The 19,149-nt window shown below is 46.9% G+C and overlaps 1 protein-coding gene across 1 annotated transcript in view; it reads left to right on the top strand.

The window, feature by feature from the left end:
- The window catches only part of LOC129701832 (phospholipid-transporting ATPase VB-like), a 125,016-nt gene that overhangs the window by 35,324 nt on the left and 70,543 nt on the right, over window positions 1-19,149 (top strand). Inside the window, exons 2-3 of the mRNA XM_055643301.1 lie at window positions 12,278-12,606; window positions 13,688-13,882. Coding sequence (XP_055499276.1) covers window positions 12,326-12,606; window positions 13,688-13,882 — 476 coding nt within the window. The 5' untranslated portion in view covers window positions 12,278-12,325. The remainder of the gene's footprint in view (window positions 1-12,277; window positions 12,607-13,687; window positions 13,883-19,149) is intronic.

The raw sequence follows: 19,149 nt of genomic DNA, 5'->3' as shown, positions 1-19,149 counted from the left end.
GACTCGATGGGCCGAATGGCCTAATCGTGCTCCTAGAATTCACAAACTTATGAATTGGTTTCTTCCCGCAGAAAGGTGGCTAATGGAAGCTGTGTGTAAAACTGCAAAAGCTGAGAAGTTAGTGGTGTTAGCAGAGATTGAATTTTATTCAGTATCTCATTCTATTCTCCAGAGAATAGGTAAAGCATCCAATGCTATTGATATGTAATCTCTGCGGTTCATTGCTGTTTTAATTAAATCAGAAGTTGAATAAATCCTGCCTCCTATCAGTTACTTTTTGCAATGGAAACCTGCAATAATCAAAGTTAATTTAATGAGGGTTCAATCTGAATGCAGATAAAACGTTTTAATGGCAGGTCTAACTGAGGTTAATCGGTAGACAGACTCAATGCTGGAGTAACTCAGCGGGTAGATTGATGATGGTAGATTAAATGCATCCATTCCATAAGTAAATGAAGCTGTGGAACTGGTATTTGCATATTGTAAGGTTTCTTTGTTTTTGACCAACAAAGCCATGGAAGGTTTATGGACAAAAGGACACAAAGTGCTGGAGTAATTCAGCAGGTCATAGAAACATAGACAATAGGTGCAGGAGTAGGCCATTCGTCCCTTCGAGCCTGCACCGCCATTCAATATGATCATGGCTGATCACCCAACTCAGTATCCCATCCCTGCCATCTCTCCATACCCCCTGATCACTTTAGCCACTAGGGCCACATCTAACTCCCTTTTAAATAAAGCCAATGAACTGGCCTCAACTACCTTCTGTGGCTGAGAATTCCACAGATGTTGTTGAAGTTCCTTTATTGTCATTCAGACCTTACGGTCTGAATGACAATATTCACCACTCTCGGTGTAAAAAATAGTTTTCTCATCTCGTTCTTAAAAGACTTCTTATCCTTAACCTGTGACCCCTTGTTCTGGACTTCCCCAACATCGGGAAAAATCTTCCTACATCTAGCCTGTCCAACCCCTTAAGAATTTTGTAAGTTTCTATAAGATCCCCCCTCAATCTTCTGAATTCTAGCGTGTACAAGTCTGGTAAACCTTCTCTGTACTCCCTCTACAGCAAAAATGTCTTTCCTCAGATTAGGAGACCAAAACTGTACACAATACTCCAGGTGTGGTCTCACCAAGACCCTGTACAATTGCAGTAGAACCTCCCTGCTATTATACTCAAATCCTTTTGCAATGAATGCTAACATACCATTGGCTTTCTTCACTGCCTGCTGCACCTGCATGCCTACTTTCAATGACTGGTGTACCATGACTCCCAGGTCTCGTTGCATCTCCCCTTTTCCTAATCGGCCACCATTCAAATAATATCCAGCGTCTCTGGAGAACAAAGATAGGTGACCTCTCGGGTCAAGATCCTTCCGCGTGACATTGCTACCAAGCAGATACCCACTGTGGGTGGCAGGGTGGCACACTGGTAGAGTTGCTGCCTTACAGTGCCAGTGACCCGGGTTCGATCCTGACTACGGGTGCTGTCAGTACCCCCTTCAAAGTCCAATCATAGATAGTCCGAGGGTCCGCGATGAGGTAGATAGTAGTTCAGGAATTGGGCCGAAGGGCCTGTTTCCCTGCTGTATGATGCTGTTTATTTCCCTTGTCGTTGAAATTCCAGCATCGTAGGCATTTGCACTCTCTCGCCTGATATACCGTGAAGGTGATGCATAATTTTGTGCCATCAATAAAATCAATCAGGAATCACAGTTCAATTAAAGCACAACTAATGCACTCTTCGTGCCCTTTGGAATGCTAAACATGAAACGTCAACGAGGGCAGTATACGTGTATCTGACTGCATCACATACTTGGAGCCCAAGATAGACACAAAATGCTGGAGTAACTCAGCGGGACAGGCAGTTTTCTGGAGAGAAGAAATGGGTGACGTTACGGGTCGAGACCCTTCAGACTGAGAGACAATAGACAATAGACAATAGGTGCAGGAGGAGGCCATTTGGCCCTTCGAGCCAGCACCGCCATTCAATGTGATCATGGCTGATCATCCCCAATCAGTACCCATCGTTCCTGCCTTCTCCCCATATCCCCTGACTCTGCTATCTCTAAGAGCCCTATCTAGCTCTCTCTTGAAAGCATCCAGAGAACCTGCCTCCACCGCCCTCTGAGGCAGAGGAGGAAAGGGAAGCTGGAATGGTCTCGCCCCGAAATGTCACCCGTTCCTTCTTTCCAGAGATTCTGCCTGACCCACTGAGTTACTCCAGCATTTTGTGTCTATCTTCGGTTTAAACCAGCACCTGCAGTTCCTTCCTACATATTTGGAGCCCACCTGACCCCTAATATTGCAGCAGGTTTTATTGGGGTGGCTTAGTGTCACGGGCACTCTATCCCGCCTCATCTTTTTTGTCAAGATCAAATCAAGTGTGCAATAAGGTTTTAAAGTCAAACATTCCTGTTGAATCGTAGACTGAGAAACTGTGAGCCTGTTGTCGAGTAAATGTTGCTCGGCAGCATTATTGATGGCACCTCTCATCAATGTACCGATGACTTAAGAGTAAACTAATGGGGAGTGATATTTGGCTCAATATGTTTAAGAAAGAACTGCAGATGCTGGAAAAATGGAAGGTAGACAAAAATGCTGGAGAAACTCAGCGGGTGAGGCAGCATCTATGGAGCGAATGAATAGGTGATGTTTCGGGTCGAGACCCTTCTTCAGACTGAAAGTCAGGGGAAAGGGAAGCTGGAGCCGTCTCGACCCGAAACGTCCCCAATCCCTCTCTCCATAGATGCTGCCTCACCCGCTGAGTTTCTCCAGCATATTTGTCTACATTGGCTCAATATGATCTTGTCCTGCTCTTTTGTGCATAGTTGTGAACTCTTCCACCTTGTCTTAGTTACACAACACGAAAACAGGCCCTCTGGCCCAACTTGCCCTTGATGACCAATGTGTCCAGATATACTAGTCCCACCTGCCTGAGTGCAGAACCGATGTGTGATGATATGGTCACCATATCTTGGACCTAGGATGCTGTCTGTGTGGAGTTTGCGTGTTCTCCCTGTGACCACGTGGGTTTCCTCCGGGGGCTCCGGTTTCCTCGCACATCGAGGAATCTGAGGAAATACATTGTTGCCATAGTGGGAGTACAGAGAAGGTTCACCAGACAGATTCCTGGGATGGCAGGACTTTCATATGAAGAAAGACTGGATAGACTCGGCTTGTACTCGCTAGAATTTAGAAGATCGAGGGGGGATCTTATAGAAACTTACAAAATTCTTAAGGGGTTGGACAGGCTGGATGCAGGAAGATTGCTCCCGATGTTGGGGAAGTCCAGGACAAGGGGTCACAGTATAAGGATAAGGGGGAAATCTTTTAGGACCGAGATGAGGAAAACATTTTTTACACAGAGGGTGGTGAATCTCTGGAATTCTCTGCCACAGAAGGTAGATGATGCCAGTTCATTGACTATACAGTATTTAAGACATAGTTAGATGTGGCCCTTGTGGCTAAAGGTATGGAGAGAAGGCAGGGATGGGATACTGAGGGATGATCAGCCATGATCATATTGAATGGCGGTGCAGGCTCAAAGGGCCGAATGGCCTTATCCTGCACCTATTTTTTATGCTAATTGACCGCTGTAAATTGTCCTTGGTGTGTAGGCGGTGGGATAAGATAGAACTAGTGTGAACAGGTGATCGATGATCCGTGCTGACTCAGTGGGCCGAAGGGCCTGTTTCCATGCTGTACCTATAATCGTAATAATCGTGAATTTATTGACATTGTGCGCGGGACAGCGTTCTTGTGGCGGCGTTCATGTTACAGAAATGATGGAGCCCAAACAAATTAAAAAATAATTAAGAAGAAACTGTTTGCAGCGGAAAAGTGTCTGGTGAAATGGAGAATTGATTTAAGAAGATTAGTTTGCCTGCGGGGATATGAGAAGACTTATCCGCAGAGCAGGTTGTGAAATATAATGCAATACGTGAAAGGAAGCTAAAAGCAAATTCAGGCAAATTGGGTGGATATTTAAAGAGGAAATGTTGATAGCTACACGGTGGCGCAGCAGTAGAGTTGCTGCCTTAGAGCCCCTACAGCGCCAGAGACCCAGGTTCGATCCCGTCCAGGGGTGCGGTCTGTACAGAGTTTGTACATTCTACCCGTGACTGCGTGGGTTTTCTCCGAGATCTTCGCTTTCCTCCCACACTCCAAAGACATACATTGATCGGCTTGGTACAAATGTAAATTGTCCCTAGTGTAGGGTAGTGTTGATGTGCGGGGATCGCTGGTCGGCGCGGACACACGGTGGGCCGAAGGGCCTGATTCCGCATTGCATCCCTAAGCCAAGCTAAACTAATTTAGGAAAAGTAAATATATTTAAGAAGGCGGTGCAAGGAACCGCAGCTGCTGGAAATGCCTTTTTGAAATCTAAATCCATTGCAGATGGGATATCCTGAAACTCTGCTGCACCATGCTGCAGATGCTGAAATCCAGAGCTAAAGAAGTACTGGAAGAAATCAGTGCGTCAGGCAGCACCTGCGGAAGGAACGGACAGGCAACGCTTCAACGTTTCGAGACCCTTTGTCAGACTGATTGTAATAGTGGGGAGGAAGCTGGAAAAGTGAGATGCTGGAGTAGCTCAGTGGATCAGGCAACATCTCAGAAGAAGGGTCCCGACCTGAAACATCACCGATCCATGTTCTCCAGGGATATCGCCTGTGCCGCTGAGTTTCTCCAGTACTTTGGAGCACTCCACTACTCCAGTCTTTTTTTACTGCAAGTCAAGTCAAGTCAAGAGAGTTTATTGTCATGTGTCCCAGATAGGACAATGACATTCTTGCTTTGCTGCAGCACAACAGAATATTGTAAACAAAAATACAGAACACTTCAGTTCAGTGTACACATAAATAAGCAGATAAAGAGCAATAGGCTGTTACAGTTTGTTGGCGAGTTTAATAGCCTGATAGAGCAGTGGTGAATGTCAGGCTCCTGCACCTTCTGCCTGAGGGATATTGGTGGTGGCATGAGTTACGAGAGTGGCATTTAAGAGGCATAGATATGGTGGGGAGGGTCAGGCGCGACTAACAACTGTCTGCAGCGCCCCCGAACCAAGCCACGATGCAGTTCTGTTTCTCTTTTATACCAGGTGACATGTTTTTCAGTTCAGTTTCAGTTTAGTTAGTAGTGTACCTCGGTACAGTGAAAAGCTTTTTTTTAACATAGTTTGTTTGGAGGCAGTTAAGAGTATTTAAGAGGCATGCACGACTCGCTTTTAACCCCCTACAGCCTGTCTGTCTTTTTTTTTGTCTAGTTAAATGTACTTGTTGTGTTCTTTTATAGTGTTTTTGGCTGTGTATATGTGGGGGGGTGGGGGAACTTTTAAAATCTCTTCCCTGTACGTGAGACCCGACCTTTTTCCTTGTCGGGTCTCCGTTGTCATTGGGGCCTAGCACCGTGGAGCGGCCTCCAGCCTGAACGACCTGGGGGCTCCAGTCACGGAGCCTGCGGAGCTGCAGACTTACCATCGTGGGGCTGGCCGGTATCGGAGCGTGGGGAGCGGTGGTGACTCGCTGCTGCGGCTCGACCACGTAGCCCAGAGGTTCCAGCTGCAGCCGCAGGTCCGGTGGACTGTCGGGGTATCGGGAGCTCGCGGGTCCGGGGGGAGAGACCGCTTTCCCGAGCTCCCGCAACGCGACTTCTCTAGCCCGTGTCACGGGGTTGGAACGACCCGGAGCGGGGACGTACATCGCCCGGCGCGGCTTCATAGTCGTAGGGACATTCCAGCGCCCGCTGGGGGCTCCAACTTTGTGACATTTAGACCGGGAGTGGGGCCGTACATCGCCCGGCGCGGCCTAAAATGGCCGTGAGACTCACCATCGCCCGCCTGGGGCTTGGACATCGGGAGAGAAATGGAAAACAGGGAGAGAAAAGACTTTGCCTTCCATCACAGTGGGTTCACTGTGATGGATGTTTTTGTAAATTGAATTGTGTGTATGTCTGTAGGAAATTGTCTTTGTTTGTATGGCTGTGGAGCCTCACTGAGGTTCAAACGACATGTAATAAATAATCGACTTCTCCCAATTCTGTTAGTCCTTGCTGTCTCCTCCCCTTCCTCAGCTCCCCTGCTGTCTCCTCCCACCCTCCAGCCTTCCGGCTACTCCTCCTTTTCCCTTTCTTGTCCCCACCCACCCCCACCCCTGATCAGTCTGAAGAAGGGTTTCGGCCCGAAACGTTGCCTATTTCCTTCGCTCCATAGATGCTGCTGCACCCGCTGAGTTTCTCCAGCTTTTCTGTGTAACCTGTAATAAATATTGATTGATTGATTGAGATAGGTACATGGATATTAATATTCAGCCTGAAGAAGTGTCCCGACCCAAAACATCACACATTCTTTCTCTCCAGAGATGCTGCTTGTCCCGCTGAGTTACTCCAGTAGTATCTTCGGTGTAAAACAGCATCTGCAGTTCCTTCCGACACATCTGCAGGACTTTCTTGAAGAGGGCAGTATAAAAGCTTCTTGTCAAATCATGTTTTTAATTTGGAATTCAATTCGGAGTTTGGGCAGCCCGGTGGTGCTGCGGTAGAGTTGGTGCCTTGCAGCGCCGGAGACCCGGGTTCGATCCTGACTACGGGTGCTGCCTGTATGGAGTTTGTACCTTCTCCCCGTGACCTGTGTGGGTTTTCTCCGAGACCTTTGGTTTTTTTACCCACACACCGAAGACATGCAGGTTTGTAGGTTAAATGGCTTAGTATAAGTGTAAATTGTCCCGAGTGTGTGTAGGAAAATGTTAGTATGCGGGGATTGCTGGTCGGTGTGGACTCGGTGGGCCGAAGGGCCTGTTTCCATGCTGTATCTCTAAAATTAAAACTAAAACAAGCAGTGCTGGGAAGTTTGAACATTTTTGTTTGAATCTGCTTTGAACGTCTGTTTTAAAATATGTTGCTGTTCCATGGAGGAGAGTAAAAATAATGCATCTTTATTTCTCCTGTGGAGTTTAATAGGGCCACAGGTTATGACTAAGCCTTGCCATTCCCATCTGCTGTATCACTACTAATTGTCTCAAAAGTAATTTTCAAAAATCCACTTGTAATCTCCTGCAAGCAGAAAATCTCTGCGAGTCTGTAATTGTCAATTCATCAACGACTGATAATTCTATTTGTCCCAGTTGTAAGTTAAAACAAAATCCAGGCGTCCAGTTTGTGATATGCAAGGGTTGAAATCCAGTGTACCTTTAGTCAGGGCAAGTCACGGAATCAGTTCTACAGTTTAGTTTATTGTCACGTGTACCGAGGTACAGTGCAAAACTTTTGTTGCCTGCCATCCAGGTAGCGGAAAGACAATACATGATTACAATCGAGCCATTTACTGTGTGTAGATGCATACAATACAATACAATACAATACAATTTATTTGTTGCCATTTGAACCTCGTTGAGGTTCAAACGATATTTGGTTTCTGCAGTCATACACACAAGGAAAAGAACCAAGACTCAACACAATTTACACAAACATCCATCACAGCGTGGGGAGCGGTGGCAAAGTCTTATCTCTCCCCTGCACTCCTCATTCTCCTCATTCTCCTCCCGATGTCAGAGTCAAAGCCCCCGGCGGGTGATGGTAAGTAAAGCCGCGCCGGGCGATGCAAGGCCACGCTCCGGGTCTTGGTGTTGGAGCCCCCGGCGGGCGCTAGCAAGTCCCGCAGCCATTCAAAGCCGCGCCGGGCGATGATGTAAGGCCCCGCTCCAGGTACTCTTCAACCCCGCAACTCGGGCGGGAGAAGTCGCCGTTGCGGAAGCCCTGAAAAGCGGTCTCCCAGCAGGGACCCGCGGGCTCCCGGTGTTACTGTCCACCAGACCTGCGGTTGGAGCCTCCGAATCTCCGGGGTCGGGTCGCAGCCGCGCGCCACCACAGCTCCACCCGCTCCGAACTCGTCCAGCTCCACGATGGTAAGTAGGTCCGCAGCTCCGCGACTGGAGCCCCAGGTCTTTCCGGTTGGAGGCCGCTCCACGGTGCTCGGCCCCAACGACAACGGAGACCTGACAGAGAAAAGGTCGGGTTCTCCTTACAGGGAAAATATTTTAAAAGGTTTACCCCCCCCCGCCCCCCACACACACACCCAGTTAAAAAATAAAATACAAACTACATTCAAACGAGACAAAAAATAATAAAAAGACAGACGGACTGCAGAGGCCGCTGCGACGTGAGTCGTGCCGCCCACCCAACATTCTAATGCATGATAAGGGAATAACGTTTAGTGCAAGGTAAAGCCAGCAAAGCCCGGTCAAGGATAGTCTGAGGGTCACCAATGAGCTAGATAGTGGTTCAGGACCGCTCTCTGGTTGTGGTAGGATGATTCGGTTGCCTGATAACAGCTGGGAAGCAACTGTCCCTGAATCTGAAGGTGTGTGTTTTTACACTTCTATGCTCGATGGGAGAGGGGAGAAGAGGGAGTGGCCAAGGTGCGACTTAACTTGATTATGCTGCTGGCCATCAGCTTGGAAACTGTTGACAGATAGAAACATAGAAACATAGAAAATAGGTGCAGGAGTAGGCCATTCGGCCCTTCGAGCCTGCACCTCCATTCAATATGATCATGGCTGATCATCCAACTCAGTATCCTCTGATACAGATCCTCTGGCCCTCTCCGTCTGTTCCAGCCACCAAGTACCTAATTGTCGAAACAAGGAATTGCAGATGCAGGCTTACAAAAAAAACCCATCTAGTGCTGGAGTTATTATCGGACTCAATGCTGTCTTACAGAAAGTAGCGTTTGTTCCATTCCTCAACACTTGACCTTGCCTCAAAAGGCATTTCAAACATTATTTTCTAATATTCACGGGTAGATTATTTACGCAAGATCTGTAAACATTACAGTCCAAGAGGACCCGTATCTACCTTGTCCTTCAAGGTAATTTCGCACGTGAATTACTGATGATATTTTCAGAAAGTAACACATTTTTGTTCCGTGGTTGCTGATTTTCGGATTAGTTGTAGATTTTATCAGGTCTTTGGAACAGCCAATTATTACAGTCTTATTGAAAAGACCTTGAGGTATTCATGCCTGTAAATAGAAATTATCTTCACATTGTTAGTCAGAAAACACTACTTAATGGTCACTGGACTCAGAGGATCCAATTCTATCCTGAAAATTGAATTTTATTTATTTTAATCTGAGCTGCTCTTGGTTGCACTCAGCAGACAGTCATTTGATTTATTTCCATGTTGGGTTTTTTTTCAAATAGTATCACACATTTACTGTGTGTTGGTTATTTAGAAATACAGCGCGGAAACAGGCCTTTCGGCCCACCGATTCCACACCGTTCTACCAGCGATCCCCGCATATTAACTCTATCCTACACACACTAGGGACATTTTTTACATTTACCAGGCCAACGAACCTACATACCTGTACGTCTTTGGAGTGTGGGAGGAAACCGGAGATCTCGGACAAACCCCACGCAGATCACGGGCAGAACGTACAAACGCCGTACAGACGGCAACCGCAGTCGGGATCGAACCCGGGTCTCCAACGCTGGATTTACTGAATGGCAGCAACTCTACCGATGTGCCAATGACTACTGATATACATGACATTATAGGTTTAGACAGGCAACTTCTCTGGATAGAAGGAATGGGTGATGTTTCGGGTCGAAACCCTTCTTCAGACTGAGTCAGGGGAAAGGGAAACGAGAGATATAGACAAATGAAAGAAAGATATGCAAAAAAGTCTTGTTGAGTCACATTGTCTGTAACTTTTTTTCACCTCGACCACAGCTAATTGGCCTGATTCCTTTATTATCGTTACTTTTTTGCATAATATTCATTCATTTGTTATATATCTCTCTACATCACCGTCTATCTCTCAAATATTCCCTTTCCCCTGACTCTCAATTTGAAGAAGGGTCTCGACCCGAAACATCACCTATTCTTTCTATCCAGAGATGCTGTCTGACCCGCTGAGTTACTCCAGCATTTTGTGTCTAACTTCTGTGTAAACGAGCATCTGCAGTTCCTTCCTACACATTGTAGGTTGAGATTTAGGTTTACGTATATTATTGTCACATGTTGCGAGGTACAGTGAAAAGCTTTGCTTTGCATCTTATCCAAACAGATCAGATATACGATATATAAATGCAATCACAAACCTCGAGTACAATCTCGGACACGGCACGGAACTGCAGACACTGGTTTACACTAAAGATAGACACAAAAAGCTGGAGTAACTCTGCAGGACAGCTTTCCGTTTGTCATTGTTTATTAATGATTTGGACAAGGGGATTGAAGGCTTTGTGGCAAAGTTTGCAGGTGAGACGAAAGTAGGTGGAGGGGCAGGTAGTATGGAGAAAGCAGGGACTCTGCAGAAAGACTTGGACAGGTTGGCAGAGTGGGCAGAGAAGTGGCAGATGGAATATAGTGTAGCAAAGTGTGGAGTCATGCATTTTCGTAGTAGAAATAAAGGCATAGACTATTTTCTAAATGGGATGAGAATCCAGAAATCGGAGATGCAAAGGGACTTGGGAGTGCTGGTGCAGGATTCCCAGAAAGTTAATTTGCAAATCAGATTGGTATTGAAAGAAAGCAAATACAATGCTAGCATTTATTTCACGAGGACGTATACAAAAACATGGATGTTGAGGCTTTATAAGGGGCTGGTCAGGCTGCATTTGGAATATTGTGAGCAATTTTGGGCACCATATCTGAAGAAGGATGTGCTGGCTCTGGAGAGGGTCCAGAGGAGGTTTACAAGAATGATCCCAGGAATGAGTAGGTTAACCTATGATGAGTGTTTGTCGGCACTGGGCCTGTACTCGCTGGAGTTTAGAAGAATAAGGAGGGAACTCTTTGAAACGTACAGAATAGTGAAAGGCTTGGATAGAGTGGACGTGGAGAGGATGTTTCCATTAGTGGGAGAGTCTAGAACCAGAGGTCATAGCCTCAGAATTAAAGGATGTTCTTTTAGGAAGGAGATGAGGAGAAATGTCTTTAGTCAGAGGGTGGTGAATCTGTGGAATTCCTTGCCACAGAAGGCTGTGGAGGCCAAGTCGGTGGTTAAGTTTAAGGCAGAGATAGATAGATTATTGATTAGTACAAGTGTCAGAGGTTATGGGGAGATGGCAGGAGAATGGGGTTAGGAGGGAGAGATTGATCAGCCATGATTGAATGGCAGAGTAGATGATGGGCCAAATGGCACAATTCTACTCCTATTCCATATGACCTTATGACAGACAGCATCTCTGGAGAAAAGAAATGGGTGATGTTTCAGGTCGAACCCCCTCTTCAGACTGAGAATTAGATAAGTCAGCTATGGTGGAATGGCAGAGAAGATTTGATGGGGCAAATGGCCTAATTCTGCTCCTTGAGCTTATGAGATCGTTCAATGTCATATTTATCTGATTACCTATTAAAATGTTGCTGGCCTCCGTTGCATTTTACCAGTTTCCCAATCATTACTATGGCCACGTTGATTACTTTAGTCACTTTCTTTGTAGCCATGGTCACGGTGGTGCAGCGGTAGGTTCGCTGCCTTACAGCGAATGCAGCGCCGGAGACCCGGGTTCGATCCCGACTGCGGGTGCTGTCTGTACGTTCTCCCCGTGACCTGCGTGGGTTTTCTCCGCGCTCTTCTGTTTCCTCCCACCCTCCAAGGGCGTGTAGGCTTGGTAAATGTGAAAACTGTCCCGAAAGTGGGTGTGCAGGATAGTGTTAAGATAGTGTTTAAGAAGGAACTGCAGATGCTGGCCGAAACGTTGCCTATTTCCTTCACTCCTTCAACCAAATCCTTCGTGAACAGGTGTTTAAGAAGGAACTGCAGATGCTGGAAAATCGAAGGTACACACAAATGCTGGAGAAACTCAGCGGGTGCAGCAGCATCTATGGAGCGTAGGAAATAGGCAACGTTTCGGGCCGAAACCCCTTGGGTTTTGGCCCGAAACGTTGCCTATTTCCTTGGGTTTTGGCCCGAAACGTTGCCTATTTCCTTCACTCCATAGATGCTGCTGCACCCGCTGAGTTTCTCCAGCATTTTTGTGTACCTTAGTGTTAAATCAAGTCACATTTATTTATATAGCACATTTAAAAAACAACTCTCGTTGGCCAAAGTGCTTTACATTTGTTACAATACTATAGACAAACAAACTACATACATATATACCCTCGCTCAGTGGACGTCAGGAAAGGATTGGGAGTTAAGATATTGTTAGTTTGCGGGGACCGCTGGCCAGCGCGGACCCGGTGGGCCGAAGGGCCTGTTTCCGCGCTGTATCTCAAAAACTAAAAAATCGAAACTAACACAAGACGGTCATTATTTCTGGTCCAATAGATCAGATTTTCCCATTGGAGAGAGGGAACGTGATCTGGAGAATGAATCATGGCACACACAATAGAATGGATTAGATTCCGCTTCCAGGGACAGAGGAGAAGCAGCCTCTCTGAAACAACGCCATTGTTGTCATCTCCGCCTTTGAATTCCCCCGCCAAAGGTCAACGATCGCCCACTTTAACTAAGCAAAGAATTATCATTCCAAATAATAGAATGCTCAGCAAGGACTCGGAAAGGCAAATGAGAAACTATACGAGCAACAAAATCACCACCAGAAAATACACCATCATCAACTTTCTTCCAAAGAACTTTATTGAACAGTGTAAGAGGTAAGCACCGTGATTTGTCTCTGTTAAATTGGTTTTCCTCGGTGAAAATGCGTTTTAATTTACAATCTAATTGGCAGTTGACATTTCACTGTTCCAAAAGAAGTGTTTCGGTAATGCATTTTATAAATATTGAAATGGTATTTTTTTGTTCTTTGCCCGATTTGACCCTTTCTCTTTTCCGCCATTTGAAGCTTGACAAGTGGGAAGGCACTGTGGCACAGTGGTAGAGTTGCCGTCTTACGAGTCCCAGGTTCGATCCTGACTACGGGTGCTGTCTGTACGGATTTTGTACGTTCTCCCTGTGACCGCGTGGATTTCCCCTGGGTTCCTCCCACTCTCCAAAGACGTACAGGCGTGCGGGTTAATAGGCTTTGGTAAAAGTTGTAAATTGTCCCTAGTGTGTGTAGGATATTGTTAGTGTATGGGGTATTCGCTGGTCAGCATGAACTCAGCAAGCCAAAGGTGTCTGTTTCCATGCTGTATCTCCAAAGTCGAAAATGTTTCAATAACGGCACTTTGAAGCTAGATTTCAGTTATGCTGGAAGTAAGATTCAGGCGCTGAAGAAAGGTCCCGACCCATAACTTCACCTGTCAACGTCCTCTAGCGATGCTGCCTGACTTTAGTTTTGTTTTAGTTTAGTTTAGAGATACAGTGTGGAAACAGGCCCTTCGGCCCACCGTGTCCGCACCAAACAGCGATCCCCGCACATTAACACTATCCTACACACACACACACGGGACAATTTACACACACACACCAAGCCAATTTACCTACAAACCTATACGCCTTTGGAGTGAAGATCTCAGAGAAAACCCACGCAGTCACGGGGAGAACGTACTGGGGAGACTCCGTACAGACAGCGCCCGTAGTCGGGATCAAACCCGGGTCTCCGGCACTGCATTCGCTGTAAGGCAGCAACTCTACCGCTGCGCCACCGTGCTCCATCGGGCAAATGAGTTCCTTTGTGTCTTTTACTTTTCGACAATTAGTTAAGTTTATTTTTTTCTCTAATGTGATTTGGCACGGTGCACATTGAAGAGTGTAAAATGTCGATTCCCTCTCCCTCTTCTCTTGTTCCAGATTTGCCAATGTCTACTTCCTGTTGCTGGCCTTTCTGAACTGGATCCCATCCATTGAGGTGTTCCATAAAGAGATAACCATGTTACCCATAATAATTGTAATGTCTGTTACTGCAATTAAAGATGGAGTTGAGGATTTCAAACGATACCAATTCGATAAAAAGATAAACGGAACAATGACAAGGGTATTTGATTGGTAAGGAATTTATGAATGAAGTATTTATTCTTGCAAAATATATTTGCCTTACACTATTGTTTTGAAATGAAGTCTTGGTTAGCAGTGCCAATGACTACAGTAGTGCCTTTGAACTATCTGTCATTGTGCTTTATCTTGTACTAAACATTATTTCCTTCCTCCTGGGTACACAAAAATACTGGAGAAACTCAGCGAGTGCAGCAGCATCTATGCAGCGAAGGAAATAGGCAACGTTTCGGGCCGAAACCCTTCTTTAGACGGGAAGAAGAAAGGAAAAAGGAGGAGGAGGAGCCCGAGGGCCGAGGGAGAGATAGGAAGGGAGAGGAGACAGCAAGGGCTAACAAAACTGGGAGAATTCAATGTTCATGCCCCTAGGATGCAGACTCCCCAAACGGAATATGAGCTGCTGCTCCTCCAATTTCCGGTGGTGCTCGCTCTGGCCACGGAGGAGACCCAGGACCGAGAGGTCGGATACGGAATGGGAGGGGGAGTTGAAGTGCTGAGCCGCCGGGAGGTCAGGTTGGTTAATGTGGACCGAGCGGAGGTGTTCGGCGAAACGATCGCCCAACCTCTGCTTGGTCTCACCGATGTAGATCAGCTGACATCTAGAGCAGCGGATGCAATAGATGAGGTTGGAGGAGATGCAGGTGAACCTCTGTCGCACCTGGAACGACTGCTTGGGTCCTTGAATGTAGTCGAGGGGGGAGGTAAAGTTCCTCCTGTATCTGTACACTATGGTTGACTTGATATGCATAGTTTTTCAGCAGACTGGATAGCATGCAACAAACAGCTTATCACTGTACCTCGGTACATGCGACAATAATGAACGGAACTGAACAATGGGCCAGATAACGGAGGCAATAAATAGTACGCTGCTCCCGAAATTCATCCCACGGAAGTAAATGAAAATGAATTTGACATTGTTTTTGTTTAGCATTAACAATTAGGGTTGAGATTCTTGTCCAAATGTTTTGAGCCTTTAGACTACGGAACAGTGACTGAATGTGGCGCCATGTTTAGATATTACCAAGCAGAAGGATGTACCAAGCTCGTGTTACCATTTTTACACAAAGGGTGGTGGGTGTATGGAACGAGCTGCAAGAGGCGGTAGTTGAGGCAGGTACAATTGCAACGTTTAAAAAAGCATTTTACAGGTACATGTATATAGGAAATGTTTAGAAAGATATGGGCCAAACACTAATGTAGGTGGCACTAATGTAGATGGGACATGTTGGTCAGCCTGGCCAAGTTGGGCCAAAGGGCCTTCGTCCACTATGACTATGATTCTATGACCTTCTCCCATCGGGCATAAGGTATGGAAGTGCATAGAAAACGCACTCCTCCAGATTCAGGGACAGTTTCTTCCCAGCTGTTATCAGGCAACTGAATCATCCCACCACAACGAGAGTCCTGAACTACTATCTACCTCATTGGGGACACTCGGACTATCCTTGATTGGACTTTGCTGGCTTTGCCTTGCACTAAACGTTATTCCCTTATCATGTATCTACACACTGTAAATGGCACAATTGTAATCATGTCTTGTCTTTCTGCTGACTGGTTAGCACAAAACAAAATCTATTCACTCTACCTCAGTACACGTGACAATAAACTGAACTGACTCGATGACTCTATGGTAATTAGCACTGACATGAAAGACTTTCCAATCAATATAACGGGACTAGTTTGTGGGTTTCAAGAACAGGTAGAATTATCTTGCATTATTCTATTCGCCACCACTAAAAATTACACATGCCAAAAAATAAAGCACGGTTGTTAATTTTGACCTTTATTCGGAGTTGTAACAGACAGTCATGTCATATTTTAAATATAAAAATTGAATCAAAAATGTCGACAGTGCAACGGATGAACCAATATACATTTCTCTCGTGATGACATGATTGATAGAAAGTCTACCGACTGAATCTCGGCCTGTTCAGATAATTACACCTCTTGATACGTATTCATTGGTGTAAATTGCCTCAGGCTATTTAGAGGACATGAAAGACCATATATAAGTGGAAATGTTTAAGAAGGAACTGCAGATGCTGGAAAATCGAAGGTAGACAAAAATGCTGGAGAAACTCAGTGGGTGAGGCAGCATCTATGGAGCGAAGGAAATGGGCGATGTTTCGGGTCGGGACCCTTCTTCAGACTGATGTGAGGATGGGGGGGGGGAAGAAGAAAGGAAGAGGTGGAGACAGTGGGCTGAGGGAGAACTGGGAAGTGGAGGAGAAAGCAGGGACTACCTGAAATTGGAGATGTCAATGTTCATACCGCTGGGGTGTAAACTACCAAAGCGAAATATGAGGTGCTGCTTCTCCAATACGGTGGTCCTCACTCTGTCCATGGAGGAGGTCCAGGACTCCTGCTATTGAGGGAGTACAGCGTAGGTTTGCAAGGTTAATTCCCGGGATGGCGGGACTGTCATATGCTGAGAGAATGGAGCAGCTGGGCTTGCACACTCTGGAGTTTAGAAGGATGAGAGGAGATCTCATTGAAACATATAAGATTGTTAAGGGCTTGGACACGCTATAGGCAGGAAACATGTTCCCGATGTTGGGGGAGTCCAGAACCAGGGGCCACAGTTTAAGAGTAACGAGTAAGCCATTTAGAACGGAGATGAGGAAACACTTTTTCTCACAGAGAGTTGTGAGTCTGTGGAATTCTCTGCCTCAGAGGGCGGTGGAGGCCGGTTACAATAAAATACAATACAATACAAATTATTTGTTGTCATTTGAACCTCATTGAGGTTCAAACAAAATTTGGTTTCTGCAGCCATACACACAAGAAAAAGAATCAAGACACAACACAATTTATACAAAGATCCATCACAGTGAATCTCCTCCTCGCTGTGATGGAAGGCAAAGTCTTATCTCTCCCCTGCACTCCTCATTCTCCTCCCGATGTCAGAGTCAAAAGTCCCCAGCAGGCAATGGTAAGTGTCCCGCGGCCATTAAAACCGCGCCGGGTGATGCAAGGCCGCGCTCCGGGTCTTGGTGTTGGAGCCCCCGGCGGGCACTAACAAGTCCCACGGCCGTTAAAGCCGCGCCGGGCGATGTAAGGCCCCGCTCCAGGTAATTTTCAACCCCGCAACTCGGGCGGGAGAAGTCCGCTCCTCCCGCTCCGAACTCGGCCAGCTCCACGATGGTAAGTAAGTCCGCGGGCTCCGCGACTGGAACCCCAGGTCATTCCGGTTGGAGGCCGCCCCACGGTGCTTGGCCCCAACGACAACGGAGACCCGACAGAGAAAAGGTCGGGTTCTCTGTGCAGGGGAAAGATTTTAAAAGTTTCCCCTCTCCCCCACTCCCAGCTCCCCGCCCCCACACACATACACAGTTAAAAAAAAAAACACTTTAAACTACATTCAAACGAGACAAAAAAACAAAAAAAACGACAGACGGACTGCAGAGGCCGCTGCGACATGAGTCACGCCGCCCACCCAACAGTGGGTTCTCTGGATGCTTTCAAGAGAGAGCTAGATAGGGCTCTTAAAAATAGCAGAGTCAGGGGATATGGGGAGAAGGCAGGAACGGGGTACTGATTGGGGATGATCAGCCATGATTACATTGAATGGCGGTGTTGGCTCGAAGGGCCAAATGGCCTACTCCTGCACCTATTGTCTATTGTCTATTGTCTAATGTCCTGCCCCCCCCCCCCTCCCCCACCCTCACATCAGTCTGAAGAAGGGTCTCGACCTGCAACGTGGCCTATGCTCCATAGATGCTGCCTCACCCGCTGAGCCTCTCCAGCATTTTTGTCTCCCCGTACATTAGTGCTATCTTAAACATTGAGGACAATTTACAGAAGCCAATTAATCTATGAATGAAAGTAGTTTGTTTCTTTCTCCTCTGATGATCCAGGGTATTTGATCATTTTAAACTTTTTTATAACTTGGAAGCTCTTGTTGATTAGGAGTCCTGATTTCCCTTGGTCTTACACAATGCTATTAGATGGGTGCGTAAAGAGAGATAAACTCTGAGCCAAATTCCAATCCTTTTTGTCAACAGCATGTTTGCAAAGGCAAACTGCGCGTGGAGATCCGTGGGGTGCTTTTATGCTTTTATGCTTAACCAACAAACAGACATGGAGGAACAGAACCTTGTATTTCACTTGGGCAGTTTACACCCCGCTGTATGAATCTTGCTTGCTCTAATTTCAAGTAACCCCTGCGTTCCCTCTCTCCCCACCCCTCTCCCACCCTAGTCGTCCAACACGTTCCACTCTTCCGCATCCCTGGTATCCCTTCGTTATCACCTCTTCCCCAGCCAACAATGGGCCATTGTGAGCTCCTTAGGCTACAGCGGTAGAGTTGCTGCCTTACAGCGCCAAAGACCCGGGTTCGCTCATGACTGCGAGTGCTGTCTGTACGGAGTTTGTACGTGCTCCCCGTGACCGCAAGGTTTTTTTTCCCAGGTTGTGCTCCAGTTTCCTCCCACGCTCCAATGACAACGACACACTGGTTTGCACGTCTCACCTGGAGCAGCGGGGGAGCTACGTGCGGATGCTCTTTGTGGACTACAGCTCTGCTTTTAATACTATCCTTCCCCACAAACTGGTGGACAAACTGGGGGACTTGGGACTTCCACACTCCACCTGTACGTGGATAAATAGCTTCCTGTCGGGTCGAAGCCAGAGAGTCAGAGTGGGCCATCACACATCCACGGCCCTCAGCCTCAGTACCGGCTCTCCACAGGGCTGTGTACTGAGCCCCCTGCTCTACACCATCTACACGCATGACTGCACCCCAGTCCACCACAGCAACACCATTGTCAAATTTGCGGATGACACTACAGTGGTGGGACTCATCTCCGCGGGGGACGAGTACGCCTACCGGGATGAGGTGGAGCAGCTGACAGGGTGGTGCGAAGAAAATAACCTGCTCCTCAACACCTCAAAGACGAAGGAGGTAATAATAGACTTCAGGAAAAACAAAACGGACATGGTACCTCTGACCATCAGAGGGGACTGTGTAGAGAGGGTGGCGGATTTCCGCTTCCTGGGAATCCACATTGAGGAGGACCTGACGTGGAGCGTGAACACCACTGCGCTGCTGAAAAAGGTCCAGCAGAGACTGCACTTCCTGCGGGTGCTCAGGAAGAACAACATCACTCAGAGGCTGCTGCTGTCCTTTTATCGGTGCTCCATTGAGAGCATACTAACATACTGTGTATGCGTGTGGTACACCAGCTGCACAGTGGCTCAGAGGAAAGCGCTCCAGAGGGCCATTGACAACGCCCAGAGGATTGTCGGCTGCCCTCTCCTTA

Source organism: Leucoraja erinacea, chromosome 11 (genome assembly GCF_028641065.1).
Source record: "Leucoraja erinacea ecotype New England chromosome 11, Leri_hhj_1, whole genome shotgun sequence".
Classification (NCBI taxonomy): domain Eukaryota; kingdom Metazoa; phylum Chordata; class Chondrichthyes; order Rajiformes; family Rajidae; genus Leucoraja; species Leucoraja erinaceus.
The sequence above is the reverse complement of the archived record's forward strand: the minus strand, read 5'-3'. Positions and strand labels throughout refer to the sequence as shown.